This window comes from Prionailurus viverrinus, chromosome D4 (assembly GCF_022837055.1).
Source record: "Prionailurus viverrinus isolate Anna chromosome D4, UM_Priviv_1.0, whole genome shotgun sequence".
Taxonomy (NCBI): domain Eukaryota; kingdom Metazoa; phylum Chordata; class Mammalia; order Carnivora; family Felidae; genus Prionailurus; species Prionailurus viverrinus.
Window position 1 is genome coordinate 29,304,637 of NC_062573.1, and position 15,728 is coordinate 29,320,364.

Consider the following 15,728-nt stretch of genomic DNA (forward strand, 5'->3'; position numbering starts at 1 on the left):
CGCGGCGTGTCTGGGGACATCTTGTGATGTTGGCGAGAACAGGACATGATCTCACATGGCGAGAAGCTCTTTAGTTCCTTAATCATTTCACGGTGCCTTCGGACGCTTTTTTTCCACCTAAAACGTTTAGTTTCAGCTCAGTGATCAGCTACCCCAGCTCGGCGGGGGAGCGGAAGGCTTGAATTATTCCGACCTGTGAGCGGCCCCTGGCACCAGAAAAAAAAAAAAAAAAAAAGAAAGAAAGAAAGAAAGAAAGAAAAAGAAAAAAAAAGAAAAGAGAAAGAAAAAAGAAAAAGAAAGGGGAAAAAAGGAAAAGAAAAGAAAGAAAGAAGAAAAAAAGAAAGAAAAAGAAGCACACACAAAAAGTGGAAACTTTTTCTCCCTGTCCACTTCATCAAGTTCTGGAAAATCAAAATGGATTTAGAGAAAAATTACCCGACTCCTCGGACCGGCAGGACAGGTAGGACTGCGATCCGGGCTTCAGGCATGCTAACTCCAGGACCCAGCCGGCTCTGGTCCTCACGCACGTCGGCCCTGGGGGAGGGAGTGAGCCGCATTTTCTCAGGGATTGACTGCGTGTCTGTCTGCGGAGCGTTTTTTATGTCTTTTCACCAATTTGTTCACACACTTCTGCATCCGTCCAAGTATCTGTGAGTTTGTGTTTTCCTCTGTTTCTGTATGTCTATCTGGGGGTCTGAAAGTTCGTTTGGGTCCGTGTGTTTACATAGGGGCTCAGAGTGTGCGTGAGTGACAGTGAGTTTGTGTGTCCCTGTATGTATATTTTCAAAATGTCTGTGTGCCTAAGAATTTATGTGCCTGTGTGTATGCGTGTCCTTATATTAATGGGTGTTAGTCATGTTTATGAGTTCATATTTCTGGGTACTGTACTCTGCATATCCAAAATGTGTGTCTGTGAGCCGAGTGTATGTAATTTGGAGAAGTGTCTCAGTGTACATCTACTCCTTTAAGAGCTTGTGTTTACCTGTCGTATCCCAAGTGCCTTTGGCAGTGAGAATGAGGTGGTTACGCTGACTCCTCCATTTTTGGATGCCAACAGCTGTTCACCGTGTACATGCCAATGTACACAAGAATGCCTGCCTGGAGGCACAGAGGTGGATCTAGGGCAGTGGGGTTCTGTTGTGCTAAGCCTGCAGATGGTCAGGCTGTGGTCACATAATGTTGGGAGAACCCGGAATGGAGGCGTGATTTCAGGGAGTGCCGTCCCTGGGTGTGTGGGGTGCACTGCTTCACTCTGTGGGCTCTGTTGAGTCTACCATTTGTATGAAAGTGTCTCCTGTGGCAGGCATAACCTTGGCGGGTGACAGCAGGCAACCTACAGGCTAGTTGTGACATTTCTAGGGACCTCCAGCCTGCCTTCACTTTTTCCTAGACAAGCCTTTGACCATGGTGTGTGTGTGTGTGTGCTCTTGCGCGCATGCTGTGTGCACGGGTTTTATCTTGTGGGTGCTGCTCCAGTGGAGGAGAGCACAGTGGGTGGACATGTATGCCTCGCCTGGGCATCCAACTCTGGTGCCTGTATAAACACGGGCCTTCCTGGCACAGAGCTTGGTGTGCCACCCACAGGCCCAGGCAGTGGTAGCAGAGTGTGTTTATATCTAAGAGGAAGTGGCAGGCAGCAGGAGGCCTCAGTTTGCCCTGAGGTTAAATCTGGGTATAGGAGCCTCTTTTACGCATTAGGCTATGTGTACTAACCCCCCACCCAAACACACTCCTGGCCCTTCGGGCAAGAATTCCACTTCCATTATCCTCGTGGATCTTTGAGGCCGTACCTCCACCTCAGCCTTAAATACTGGTCAAAAAGCAGAGAGAGAGAGAGAGAGAGAGAGAGAGGTGGACTTCAACTCTAAACCCAGACAACTCCCTGGGCATACATAGGTTTCCAAAATTGTAACAGGAGAAATGAGGACAGAAATCTAAGAGGTGGGGAATTAAAGCGGACTCCCCAAGGTTAAGGTGCATCAGGAAGGGAAAGGAATCGGAAACCCCCTCTGCTCCATCCCCTTCCTCCTTCCCCACTGGGGTCCCTAAGAGGGTAGGACTCAGAGAGTCGCCTGCGTCGGAATGAGGACTAGGTGTTGTGTGTATGTCGGGAACGGGTCAGAGGCATGTGAGGCTCCGAGGGAGGGTCTGGGTGGCTGGCAAGGCAGCCTCTCCCTACGAGCTGTCTACCCAGAATGTAATTCAGGGCGGTCGATGGGCTCTTTGATTAGTTCAATCGCCTGAATAATCGTTTAATCAATAAAGCATTTCATTCCTCAGTGAGGCGGACCTGGGTGGGGCTGGGGGCCCTAGTCTGGCCCGAGTTTTAAAATCTGGAGAGCCACGCCCCATCTTCTCCTTTGGGCTGGGGTAAGGGCCGCCTCCTCTGGCAAGGGTGGACATCTCAGGTGACACTGCCCTTCCGCCTGTCTGCACCAGCCTGCACCCCAACTGGGGGGAGAGGAGACAGCTGAGAAGCTGGCCAGGCTCGGGCATCTGGGTCTGGTTCTAAGGGATTTGTGTGGGCTTCTCCCATTTCTCAACTTCGAAGCCTTTTATGGGCCACTTGACCTCCTTTTCCTTCCTTCCAACTGTATTCCATTCCCTCTCTGGACTTCAGTTTCCCCATCTGTACAATGGGGAAGGAGTATATGCCCTTTTTGCTCTAATTCCAAGATCGGGTGAGGTCAGCCATGAGCAGGGAGCCACTTGAGGACCCTCCTGTCTAGCCTCTGATCATTGTGGTACCAAAAAGGAAAAAAACTGACGGCCAGAGAGGGGCAGGGACTTGTCTGACATCATACAGCAAGAAGTACAGGAGTAGGTAGTACAAGAAGTACTACAAGGAGTAGGACTGACAGGTGACTTCCCTGCCATTAGACCTCTCATTCTTGCTGGGAGAGGAGATAGAGCCCCACCCTCCAAAGGCCCCCTTGGAGAAAAACTATGCTTGGCCAAGCTAGCTTAAGGAGTCCATGGCCAGGAAGGCCAGGAGAGGCTGAGCACTGTCTGGGCATTGGCATCTAGCACCCTAGCTCTGGGATGAACGTGGTGGAATGATAATAATACTCCCTAGCCATGGATCTTCATCTTTCACAACTTTGGGAGGCCTCATCTCAGGGGTCTTCTCTCCATTAGACACATAGGGAAGCTGAGCCCTAAGAGAAGGGGCCGGTAGCCTGAAGACTTTGGGAGAGAGGAAGGTAGTTCCAGAACCCCTGGCCTTCAGGGTGCACTGGTAGTGATAACAAACCCTGACAAAGGCAGTTTACGTGGTTCTTGAAAAATTTTGTTAAATTCTATTTTTCACATACTTAAGTGATTCCTACAGAAAGACCCTGATCCAGGTGCAGGAATCACACAGGAATTCACTCTGCCACCACTAGCTGTGTAACCCAGGTCAGTTGCTTTCTCTCTTTGATACTTTAAAAATGAGGATTAGACCCAGGGTAGGTGGGGGTGGGGGTGGGGGTGGGAGGGAGCTGGCTGCCTCTGTTGGAAGAGCATGTGTCTCTTGATCTCTGGAGTCTTGATCTCAGGGTCAATGAGTTGGAGCCCCACGCTGGGTATAGAGATTACTAAAAAATAAAAAATAAAATAAAATAAAATAAAATAAAATAAGGGTTCGAGAGAGAGGACCTACTGAGTTAAGACAGCGATAGCAGCGGCATCTTTGACTCCCTCAAACTGAGCAACTAATCTGAGCCCTGTAGGCCTCCCTTCACCTCAAACAAGAGAAGAGAGATGGGCTGGAGGAGTAGATTTCAAGCCCCTAGAGCCCTTTAGCAGTCCCAAGCCCAGACTCCTGCGTCCCAACTCCTGCGTGGTGGGTGGGGCTGACTGGGCAGAGAGAAAGAGGAGGAAGGGAGAGTATGTTCTGAGTGAGGGCAGGTTGCTGGCTGAATATCGAGGTGGACGCTCCTCTGGAGGTATTTTGGCCTCTCATACATTCTCAATGGGCTTTTGTTTTCAACAGCAGAACTTTCAAAGGCGATTCCACTTCCATAAATTGAGTTTCTTCCCGGATGGTTTCCTTTCCCAGTTTCCTGCCTCCAGTGCTTAGCACAGGGCCTGCCGGCCCTGCTCAAAGTTGTACCGTTGGGGATCGTAACCCCGTGACTGTTGGACACAGCAAGTCCCGACCTCATTCAGTGCCATCGTTGAGACCAACTCCCTGCTAGTCCTTTCCATCTCTCATTGCTTGTCTCTCTACTAGCCTCACTCAGACTCGTGGGCTCATGAGCCCTCGGAGGCACGACTGTGGCACCGAAGCCCCGCTCCTTCATGGAATTGCTGTGTAATCTTGGACTAGTTCTATAACTTGTCGGGGCCATCGTTTGGTGGCCTGTAAGGCTGGGCTAGGTGGCCAGGATGTTAGGTCTGGTGGTGCCTCTTGGCATTGGAAGTTCCCAGAAGACGGCTGCCTTGGAGATGGTGAATAACCCCCACCCGGAGGGAAACTTCCTCTGTCATGGGCACCTGTCGCCCAACAAATTAGGCAGCCCAGCTAAAGCCTGTCCTGAAGCAGCACGCCTCTGTGTGAAGAGGGAGTCCAAGCTATTCCTGCTCAGTTAATATCTGTGGTTCCATCCCTCTCCAGCAGTACTTCCAAGATTCTGTCCAAGCTGCACGGGTATTGGGAAGAAAACTGGTTTGTGCCGGCATATCCTAACTGGGTTCTTTGATTTGGCAGCATCCACACCCTCACCTCTCCCCCAAACTCCCTGCCATCCCAAGAGTGGCTCTCTTCTGAGAGAGGTTCCCAGCCCACAGCTTTTCCTCTATCTTAGACTTTCTACGTGACCTTGGACAAGTCCCTCCTCGGCCTCAGGTTATGCATCTGAAAAATGGGGAAAGCAACGCCTCAGGGCTCTTTTGGCTCTAAGACTTTAGAAGTTGTGGTTCTAGGCCCAGACTCCACGAGTGTGGCTGGAGGTGTCCCTCAGGGTGTCCCCACACTCCCGACTCTCCGGTGGGAACGCTGAGCCACCACTTCAAATTTTAGTCAGTTTTTATGCACCTCGCGCCACCGGGTGGAAAGAACATGGGAACCAGGATGAGTAGCTCCTCTCTGCTTTTGCAGAGATGGGGGTTTCTGCTCCAAGAAGGGGTCAGGTTTGAGCAGGTGGGAGAGGGATGGTGGGGAGGTGGCGAGGATCGGGACCTGCACGGTCCCAGACAAAGGAGAGACAACGCAGCCACTCCACCCCAATGCACACCGCAGCCTTCTGGGCCCCAAGAGGCCGCCTGGGGCCGTTTTGCGCAGCTGTGCCCTGGAGGGGGTGGGGATGGTGTCAGCACCGGAAACTTATCTACCGGTTAGGGGCAGCTGTGTCTGGGACAGTAACAGAAGGTGAGACCGAAGGCTAACTCAATGTAGGGAAGTGGCGCAGAGGTAGAGAGAAGGGAGACTGAGGCAGAGAATGAACCAGGATTCCTCTCAGGGGCAATCAATCTGTGCTCTGTCTTCCTTACAAGCCTAGGTCTGGAGAAGTTATCTCAGAGCCTCTTTTTATGTTTAATATCAGAGGATCATTACTTGTGAATTACAAATGGTGGGTTTGGGGACCACTTCCATGAGCTGCTGGGGCTAGAATCTTCAGTGTATTTGCCAGTGCCTCCTGGGTGTAGAATGGCTGTCACATGCTTCCTTTTCAAAGTCCATTCCTTTGCTTGTTGTCTTCTGGACCAGGAGAGTCTGCTAGAAATGCACGCATTTTGTCTTAAAAGCAACAAGAAATTCCCCGGAAAAGGGAAGGAGGAGTTTTCTCTACAGCAGCCTGGTGTAGCACGCCTGTCTTGGCGCAGCCCTTGCAGATAGAACTCGCCTGCCCACCTGCCTGCTTCAGGGACCCTCATTAGCACTGGACTAACACGACTGGCTTCATTCAGTTCCCAAGAAGTCTTGCGTCAGATGCAGTATTACTCCTGGAAACAGAATCCTTCAGCTGCGCATCACTAGCCCCCAAAGCGTCTGGCAGTTCCTGGTCTGAAGCTGGAAACAGAGGCTCAGGGCTCAGTGCTTGGACAACCTGGTCCAAAGCCTCAATTAGTCTCCTCTCCTAGGAGCACCCTGATTACTAACTTTAAAGGGGTGTGAGATTTCTTTCCTCTCAACGTCTCTGCATTTCTGTTAGCTCAGAATTGGGGTGTCCTGGGGGTAAAATGAGGGAGGGAGCTGGACGAGGCGGCGGCGGCGGCAGCGGCTTAGTAGGCTCTTGAAATGTTTAAAATTGTGAAATGTTTCCTCTGGAAGGAATTCCATTAAAAACTAGGTAAGGCAACTCTACCCATTTTACAGATGAAGAAACTGAGCTCAGAACCGGGTAGATGTGCTCACACTACGAGTCTATTGCGAATCTGGTGGTGCTTAGATTGAAAACCGGATCTCTTACTGCGTTCCGATTTTTCCTCTAATATCCGTGTGTAGATTTTCAGGAGACTATTCCTCCACCCTCACCGTTCACCTCCCCATCCCCACTTTGGCCGCCCCAATCTCTTAGGGCATTCCAAGTTCCCAGCCCTGCGGCGGGGAGGTCAGGCTCCCGCGGGATCTTCGGCGGGACTCTCCAGGCCCTGTGTAGATCCCCTTACCCCTCCCCCCATCCGCGCTCCGCTAGGCCTTCGCCCCGCGCGTTTGTCAATGAACGTGGCGCCGCCGCCTGGGCCCCGCCCCCCATTCTCTCCTATTGCCCAGGTGTCCGCTAATCAGGCGGAGCCCGCCGGTTGCTTAGCCAATGGGACGCTGTCTCGGGCCAGGGCCGGCTGCCACAGCTCTGATTGGCTTGATGAAGCGTGATTGGCAGGTCAGCCCCCGCCTCGCCCCCGCCCGGAGGGAGGCTGAGCCCCGGGCGGCGCTGTCCACACGCAGCGGGTCCTGAAAGCGGCTCCGGGGCGGCGCGGTGGCGCACTGTGCGCGCCGAGCAGGCGGAGGGCTAGCGCCGGCGGCGGCGGCGGCGGCGACAGCGCGGGCAGTCAAAGCCGACAGCGGCTCCATCTCAGCACCGGCAGTCCCAGCGGCCTTGGTGGAGAGGACCTTCCGCTCTCTCGGTCCCTCGCTTCACGCCAGGGGCAGGCGCGGCGGCCGTCCCGGAAGAGGCAACTGGAAAACAGTGGAACCAGACCCCTGAGAGAGGGCAGCGGAGCTCGAAGAGTTGGTGGGCGTGAGGCAGATACTCAGGCGAGGAGGCGACTGTCGCTGTTGTCCCCATTCCTGGTCCCAGCGATGGGGGAGCATCGGGGGCCGGGGGAACTTTGAAGGCAGAAGCTCCGGGGGTGTGAGAGCTGCAAGCTCCTGGGGACTGAGGAGTCACGGCCCCAGCGTCAGTGACGGAAGCGTCTCCGAACCCGCCGGGGCCCCAGCGCCGCCAGAGAGGAAGTTCTTTGCAACTTCGTCCGAGACGTCGGAGAGCCGAGTAGAGAGAGGCTGGGGCTGCAACTCCAAGCCCCAGAGATTCAGAGAAGCAGAGAAAGGATCCGGGGGAGACCGAAGGGTCGAGGAGAGACTCCAGAGGCAGCGAGGCCGCGGAACCAGCCTGTCAGTCCGCGGGCCTCGCTGCCCCCTGAGTGAAGCCAAGGGCCGTGTGTCCCGAAGGCCTCCTCAAAAGCCGCTCCTACCGGAGGCCGGGGGCTCTTTGCCGTCCCGGAGACGGGCCCCTACGCTATGCCCCCGAAGCTGCCGGCTGCTTGGCCGCAGCTACTTCGGCCCGGGTCCGCAGCCACTGCCTGAGCCAGCCCGACAGGGAAGCCATCAGGACTTGGGCGCCCCGCTCCCAGCCGGACGGCACTAGCACCGTTTCCCGCCTCTAGGCGCAGCTCTCGGCGATCTCCAGCGGAGAGGCTCTGAGAGAGGCCCGGCAGCTCCAGCAGCGTTTTCCGAACCCAGATCGCACAGAACCCGGCCTGGCGGCTCGGCTCCCTAGCCGCGCTGGGCAGCCCCTTGGCGCCGGGAGGCGGCGGCGTGGGCCGGCCTGCAGTCTGGAGCGCCCCGATGGAAATACACTGTAAGCACGACCCGTTTGCATCCATGCATAGTAAGTAGGCGGCGAGCTCGCTTCTCTCACTCTCCGGCCGGGACGGGGTTGGGTGTGCCGGACCGCGGGGCAGGTACCAGGGCCAGGAGGACTCAGGACTTCCGTAGCAGCGCAGTCAAGTTGGCAAAGTGCAGTGCTCCCAGGCAGGGCATGTGGAACGACGCGCCTGGTTGTCCGACCCAGAGCTCGGCCAGAGCACCTGGTACCGGGAATCCCGCCTCCAGCAACGCGTAGTGTAGGCAGCGAGTTGCAGCCTCTCCAGGGGTTCCGGGCAGCAACATCCCAGCGTGTTGGGAGAATCCTGGCTCGGACCTGAAGAGGGCTCCAGGCCTGGCTAGTTGGAGGGCACGAAGTTGTAGGAGAGGTCAGTCTAAGTCTCAGACAGTGCCCCACACCCCAACCTGGGGTGGTGCCTTTTACAGCCGTGGGGCATCGAAAGGGACTGAGGCTTGGAGGCAAATTGGGGCCCTGACCAGCACCTGTGTACTTGTATGTGTGGAAGAAAAGGCTGAGAAGTAAGCAAGGACACCAAGTCCAGAGCTCTAAAGGCGCCCTGGAGTTGAGGAGTGGGATCTGAAAAATCAACAAAGTGGCGTTCCCTCAGCCGAGCTTAGAAGCTGCCGATTCATACAGAGACCCTTAAAGACACTATCAAGTCCTTCTCTTCAGGACACTTGCCTCATGATGGCTTTACCCCTTAAAAAAAACCCCAGAGGTCAGTTAGTCATAACAGGCCCCCCCCCCCCCCCCACCGTGGCTTCTGTAGGAGACGGGAAGGGTCATTCTGGGCACAGGCGAGGCGACCCAGCTGCCTGACCCTTCGGGATCTGCCAGTTCACCCTTTAGCACAGCTTCCTGTGAGATGAGCGCTTCTCTCATGGTGAGTTAACGCCGGATTAGATTCGGAGATTTCAAGGAAATTCCAAGTGGAACGAATCGCGTTTCCCTTCTGCTCACTGCAGAGCTGGGCCGGAGCAAGGCGCCAGGCTTTGGCGGCATCTAGCAGGGTAGCCTGCTTGGGTCCCCACAGGCAGCAGGTCAGGGAGTTGCTCCCGGACTGGGAGCTTACCCAAGCCAGGTTTCCTTCAGACAGCCCAGGATCCTGCTTACTCAGCCTTGAGTCCCCTATTTAACAAAGGCAGCACAGACCCGGCTGGAGAGAAGGCAAGCTTCGGAGGCGGATTTGTTGGTTTCTGCCCTGGAGGGCTGAGTGGCCTGGTAAGCAGGGAAATGCTGATATAAGCGGCAGGGGCTGGTTGCGGGCAGGTCAGTTTCTCTTTGTGTCAATTTCCCGAGTGCAAGGTAATCCACCAAAGCAGCGAGGAGATTTGCGTACAGAAGCGGCTTGCGCTGGTCCTACCCCTAACGATTCTTCACCATTTGGGGCCTGTGCCAAAACGGTTTCCAGTCCATGGTGACCCCAGCGTCCCTGGCAGCCCTCTCTGGGGCAGACTTGAGCCATGCTCTGGGGAGGATCTGTTCTCGCAGAGCGAGTGAGAGAACAAATGAGTTGGGGTCAATACTCTGAGAGGTGGACAAGCCTTTAGCTCAGCTAAGGGGCGATTGGGGGACAAAATGGAGAGGGTTGACCCCTGCACTTCTCTCCTCGCCAGCCACAATTCACAGAGTCTCGCTGCCTCCTGCGGAGAGCCGGGAGCCCCAGAAGTCGTGCCGGCCCTTGGGGAGATAGCATCAGAACCAGTGGTCTCCTGGCTTATGCATGAGGGTGGAGAAGGCAGCTCCTTCCAGGTGCTGGTTAGCCAACCGAAAATGCCAGTGTCTCTGTCTCTCCTTGTCCCTGCCTTCATCTGCCCCTTCCTCGAGAAGTGCTCCCTCCTCCCATTTTCAATCATCCCGGCAGCATGGTGGGGGGCTGGGCCCCAGCCAGCCTAGCTTTCAGAGCTGGCTTCTCTGGAAGTGCCTTGGTTCTGATGCCTAAAGCTATTTGCTTGTACACTGTAGGCCCATCCTGGCCCCCAATTTGTTGGCTATTGAGGGGGGTCAGCTTCTCCCCCTGCTTCCCCCATCTCCCCCATTCCCAGTGGAGCAGGACATCATCTGTGGGGAGGTGGTATTGGGGGAGGGCAAGGCACTGCTGGGAAATTGGCTTCTGTGTTCTCTTGCCCCTTTTCCCTATTTATTCTAGACTCATCCTTTTCATCAGCACAATGGCCTCCCACCATCCCCGCATAGGTATCTCCTTCCCCCAGCTAGGGTTTCCAGTTATAAAGCACTTACATGGGCAATCTCCTACCTAAGTGTCATCTAAACCCTCTGCTACACCCATTTTACAGAGTATGATAATTGAAGCCAGATAGACAAAAGGACTGACAGGAAGTTTACATGGGCAGAGGTGGAGCTGGTTCTTGGGTATCCTGGATTCATGGAAGGGGAGAGGGAGGGACTCAAGATTCCAGAGAGAGGGCAGTGGCCTGAGTGAGTACACACGTGTGCAAGACACTCTCTCTGTCTGGTTTCACTATACCTGTACTCGTGATCGGACTGTCCATCTGTGTCAGCGCCTGTCTGTCGGTTAGAACCCATTAAGGAAATTTCATCCCTCGTCTTTCCCTGTGTCCCTGTTTGCATGTCTGTGTGCCCCTTCATTTATCCTCTCTGGTGCCACTAGGAGGAATTTCAATAACCCTGTGGGGTTCTGGAGTTCAGTCTTCCCTCTGAGTCAGCAGAGACCCTCTCCCCAGGACTCTTTACCCAGTCGTGGTCTTCACGATTTGGATAGGGTCCCTGGTGGGTAGTATGTTTTTATCAGGGCCTAAGGAGCATCTGTGGAGGCCAGCCCTTCCAGACCAGAGCCACAGAGGCCTCGGGGTATCTTCAACCCTTCTCCCCTCACCTTCTTCCAAACCCTGAATAGTCTTCCCTGTGGGGTCAGTATCTGTGTGTCTGTTTCCTGGTCTTTGCCTTGATTTGTTTGCATCTGTCTCTGTGCCAGGCTCTCTGAAAATTCTACTTGGCCTTGAGAAGTGTAGCTGAGAACATGCACCGCTCAGGAGGTGAACCCTCACCCAGCTGAGGTCCATAGGAAGTAGAGGCTGGGACTTGGGTCCTCTGAGGAGATGCAGGGCCGGAGCCGGGGTCCCAGAAAACAAAGATTCTTCTCCAAAGAAGTCCCCTGTCTTCCAGATACCCCTTTACTGGGCTTCCTCCATTTTCTCTTCTGGTCTTCTTTCCTCCCATGTACACCACACTCACCTTTCTTTTCCTTGCCTGTACTAGCTGATCCATTCCTTTTTCTCCTCCTCTGCCTTTCTAACCTGAGGCTTCCCTTCTGGGCTCTCTGTCTTTGCTGTCTGTGTCATTTAGTTCCTATGCATTGCAACCTTCCCCTCCCTTTTCCTCTCTTCTTTCCCCATCCTGCCTCCCTCTTTCAGGCCTCTGGTTTTACTTCTTTCTAATCTCAGGGTAAATGGGAGACACTGTCTTCTCTGAGCAGGTAAATTACCTCCCCACCACCCTTGAAATGCTCTCTGTTGGATAGGACTGTGACTTAGGCAGAAAGGGCTCACCTAAGTGAGTTTGGGAGTCTTCCCAGAAAGTTGAGGGAGATTGGGGGCTCCAAGGTCATCCTGAGTCTGAGGTCAGCTGTGGTTATTGGATCGGACTCTGGAAGAACATTGGTAGCCTTGTCTTTGTGGTCAAAAGTAGAGAGTTTGGGGCCTTGCTGTCACCTAGAGTGCCCGACCCTGGGGGTTTTTCCCTGGTGCAAACGGCCCCCGAAGCTCACAAATGTTCTGCAGGACTGCTCTTGAAAGTTAAGTCCTCTTGAAGGTTGCCACTCTGTTTTTGGCAGAAATTTTACATTGCCAGTGGTATAGGGAACAAGCGATTGCAAATGGGTCACAATGCCTGGGCTATAGGTTATCTCAAAAGTGCTGGATGCTTTTGGCTTCCTTCTTGTCCTCTTAGATGGGCTTGTACCAATTTTGAATTTACTTTCTTCTTCAGGCCAGCTTGTTCTTTAAAGATCTGTACAATCCTTTTTTATTATATGCTCCCAACCCCAGAACAAAGCCTTCTTAAGGCCCTCAACCAGGGGTGGCCGCAGTCTTTCTGTTTTGGGTGAACTACGCAGTTTTCTTTCTAACTGTAAAATCCTGTTGGGGATGGTTTTCCTTTTTCTGATGTTTGGGGTGTTTTAGAACAATCAAAACCAATGAAAGCTCGTTTCAAAAATGAGAGAGAAATTCAGCTAATAATTAGAATTAGGTACTGTCATTACCTATAAAATTATGTTTTTCCTTGAAATCAGTCTGAGCTTGGAAATTTGGGAAATATTCAATTAGGACCCTCATGGGAAACTTCAGTGAATAGCTTTGGCAGTTTTTAGGAAATAGGTTATGTTATGAGTGTCCCCCCCCTTTTATTTCAGATGTTGTTCATGAACTTAGATAGTAATTGAGTGCTTGGTGGGGGATTGCTGAAATGAGGTGGCTATTTTATGTTTTAGAGCTGGAGACAGAGAGAGAGAGAGAGAGAGAGAGAGAGAGAGAGTGTGTGTGTGTGTGCATGTGTGACATCTGAGATGCCCTAGCTTCCCTGGTACGGTCTAGTCTCAGGCAAGTCCCAGTTTAGATAGAGATTTCCCCATCATTGGCCTCTGAGCTGCCAGCAGCATTGATAAATGCTTGGACTTGGCTTTTGGCTTTTGGGTGTCCTTAGTGATGTCAGTTAGTGGCTGATTAACAGCCACAAGGTCAATGATGTTACATACTGGATGTTATATACAGTGGTGCTATACTGGATCACTCTGTGTTTACTGGTTTTGCTATTCATTTACTTGGATTCCTGTTTCCCTCCAGATGGACTTTGGTGTAAGAGAAGGGAGCTTATTGGGTGGAGGAGACACTTTCCTGGACTCCTTTTACTTAAAATCCATCTCAGAGCCCTTGTAAAACCTGGGATTTGGAAGCCTTCTCCAGCTTCTTTATTTCCCCTAAACCAACTTAAAGCTACTTGTCATTTGCAAAACACTTCAGCAATTCCAAAGAAACTCTTTTATAACAAATCCTGATGTGGTAGAGTGGAATGTGATCCTCTGACCCATTTCTTTTGTGTGCTCTGAGAGGGTACAGTCTGCATGTCAACCTCACCTTTTTTGTTTGTTTATTTTTTGCCTTTACTGAGGGATGCACCCCATCTTGTTAAAGAAAAGATTTTTATCAAGGCAGTGGTTGGGTTTTGTTTCAGTACTCTTTAAATTAAAAAAAAAAAAATCTTTAGCCTTTGAATCAGATTGCTGATTAAAAAAACCCAAAACCCATTTTTCCCCCTGAGATCTAGGTTTATTGGAGTAGTCCTTTTCACTTTTACAGATATTTGCTAAAAGGAAAATAGTTATATTTTTAAAAGTCTCTTTAAATTTGATGTATTCTAAAACATTTTCTCCCCAGGATCTTTCTTAGACCTCAGCATCATGCATGTAATAAGTTAGGTCTCTAGTATAGATTGGGGTCTTTCACATAGTCCATTGTTAACAAAAAATTACAAGGCAAATTACAACACAAATTGAAGGATGGGGATGCTTGTTATCAATAGCCCGACTGGCTGAAGATGGACAAAGGCAAAGGTTAATTTTAAAAAGCAATCTGAGGGGCTCATGAAGCCTGCACGATCAGACTCCAGGCTCAAAATCTCCAGCCTGCGGCCATTTCTGATCAGAGGGGCTGTGGGCGCTTACAACACGCTTCTTCTCTTATGTGACTGGTTCTAACCACCCTTTCTCTCTGCTTTTGTTTTTGATCTGTTTCAGGACATGGAGGAGTGAATCAGCTTGGGGGGGTTTTTGTGAATGGACGGCCACTCCCGGATGTAGTCCGCCAAAGGATAGTGGAACTTGCTCATCAAGGTGTCAGGCCCTGCGACATCTCAAGGCAGCTTCGAGTCAGCCATGGTTGTGTCAGCAAAATTCTTGGCAGGTAAAGGCAGAAGCTGCAGGCTTCCCTTGATTTTTCAAATAACGACCTAAAACATGACCCAGTAGCTGTCCAACGTGCGGGTGTCATTGAAAATCATGGTGGCACTTCACCCACATGCATAATACTTAAGAGTTTGCAAAGCTCAAGCCATTCAATTCAAAGTAGTCCTGGGAAACCCCTGTTTCAAGTGACATGTGGAATGAGGTGACTCAATCAGGAATGACATGTTTTTTGAAAGCCTGGTGAATTATTCCAAAGCACCCAAGAATAAGAGGTTCTTGGGAATTTCCCCTACACATGTTAGGTGAGTCTGGGGCCTGAGCAGGGCTGGGTGGAAAACCCACAAGTTATAAAATCACGTTATTAGAGTTCAGTGTTTCATTTTAATGTCTTCAAAAAGCACATTCCGTTTTTAAAAGTCAGCTGTCATTTTCAGTTTTTGGTTATCACCAGCCTTATTATGTTGGGCTGTAGTATTTTCCTTCTACACATTTTGTTTCCTTTGTAGTGACAGGCATCCTAAGCGTATATTAGAGAGGGAAAAAAAACTCAAACGCTAACTCTCAAATCTGACATTTGAAAGTTGCCACTTGACCCGTCGATTTGCAGCAAGCAAAATACGAATAATGCCAATTCTCCCAGAGGGCTGTAGACCCCAGCCTTCGAGCACTCCTGTGTGTTTTCTCAGGAGAGCTTCAGTATGGTCCAGGGAAGCTTGTTTTTTAAAATTTTTTTTTTTCAACGTTTATTTATTTTTGGGACAGAGAGAGACAGAGCATGAATGGGGGAGGGGCAGAGAGAGAGGGAGACACAGAATCGGAAACAGGCTCCAGGCTCTGAGCCATCAGCCCAGAGCCTGACGCGGGGCTCGAACTCACGGATCGCGAGATCGTGACCTGGCTGAAGTCGGACGTTTAACCGACTGCGCCACCCAGGCGCCCCCAGGGAAGCTTGTTTTGAGAAGGAAACAAATCTACAGAGGCCAAGTGCCTGAGCCAGGTCTATCCAGCTAGTCAGTACTCGGACTGGGAAAAGGCCTCAAGGATTCTTAGACCATTGGCACCTTACCATACTGCAAAGCCAAAGCCACAGGCTTGTTTCGGGGCACGTGAAGTTGTTCGAGGTCTGCTCTGGCAGCCACGGGTGTTCTCAGGTTTAGTTGTTTAGAGCTCTCTCAGGATTTTTCTCCCTGGGTCAGGAAATAACCTTGGTCCTGTAGCTTGCATTATGATTTGAGAACAGATGCCTGAAGAGAAAATAAATATTTTGCAGTATGTCAGTGATATTGTGACTTTTTGCTTGCTCTCTCCCTTTCATCTGCTGGAATTTAAGAAATTCTTTTAGATGGAAGGAATAACAGTTTCTAACCTTGGGGAGCCTTGCTGGAGGCCAAAGGAAGAGGTTTCAAGGCCAGGGGTCTGGCGTCCCCTTTGGGGACCTTGATCCTTGTGTTAATTCCTTATCCCTTACCTACCTCGGGTCGCCTCAGCCAGGGAGGCTCTGGGCTCCACTCCTGTTTAACGCTCAGCAGCGAATGAGCCCCAGCCAGAGTTCAAGGAGGAAGGCTGGACATTAGCACGGTGCTCTTGTTAGACGGTGGTTTGAGGCAGGAGGACGAAAGTGAGGATAAAAGAAGAAAAATACAGGAGAGGGAGATGAAGAGAAAAGAGAATCGTTCATTTAAAAGAGAGAGAGAGAGAAATAGAGAAATGAAGACAAGAAAGAAGGAAAGAGAAAAAGAGAGAGGAAGGAAATATTT

General features: G+C 51.6%; 1 protein-coding gene across 3 annotated transcripts in view; it reads left to right on the plus strand.

Annotated features, from left to right (window-relative positions):
* Window positions 1–267: 267 nt before the first annotated feature.
* PAX5 (paired box 5) overlaps window positions 268–15,728 on the plus strand; it is a 195,641-nt gene continuing 180,180 nt past the window's right edge. The window contains exons 1-2 of one of the 3 annotated variants that reach the window (XM_047829001.1): window positions 268–460; window positions 13,804–13,969. In XM_047829001.1, coding sequence (XP_047684957.1) covers window positions 415–460; window positions 13,804–13,969 — 212 coding nt within the window. In that variant the 5' untranslated portion in view covers window positions 268–414. The remainder of the gene's footprint in view (window positions 461–13,803; window positions 13,970–15,728) is intronic. The other 2 variants (XM_047829003.1, XM_047829002.1) reach the window with 2 other exon arrangements.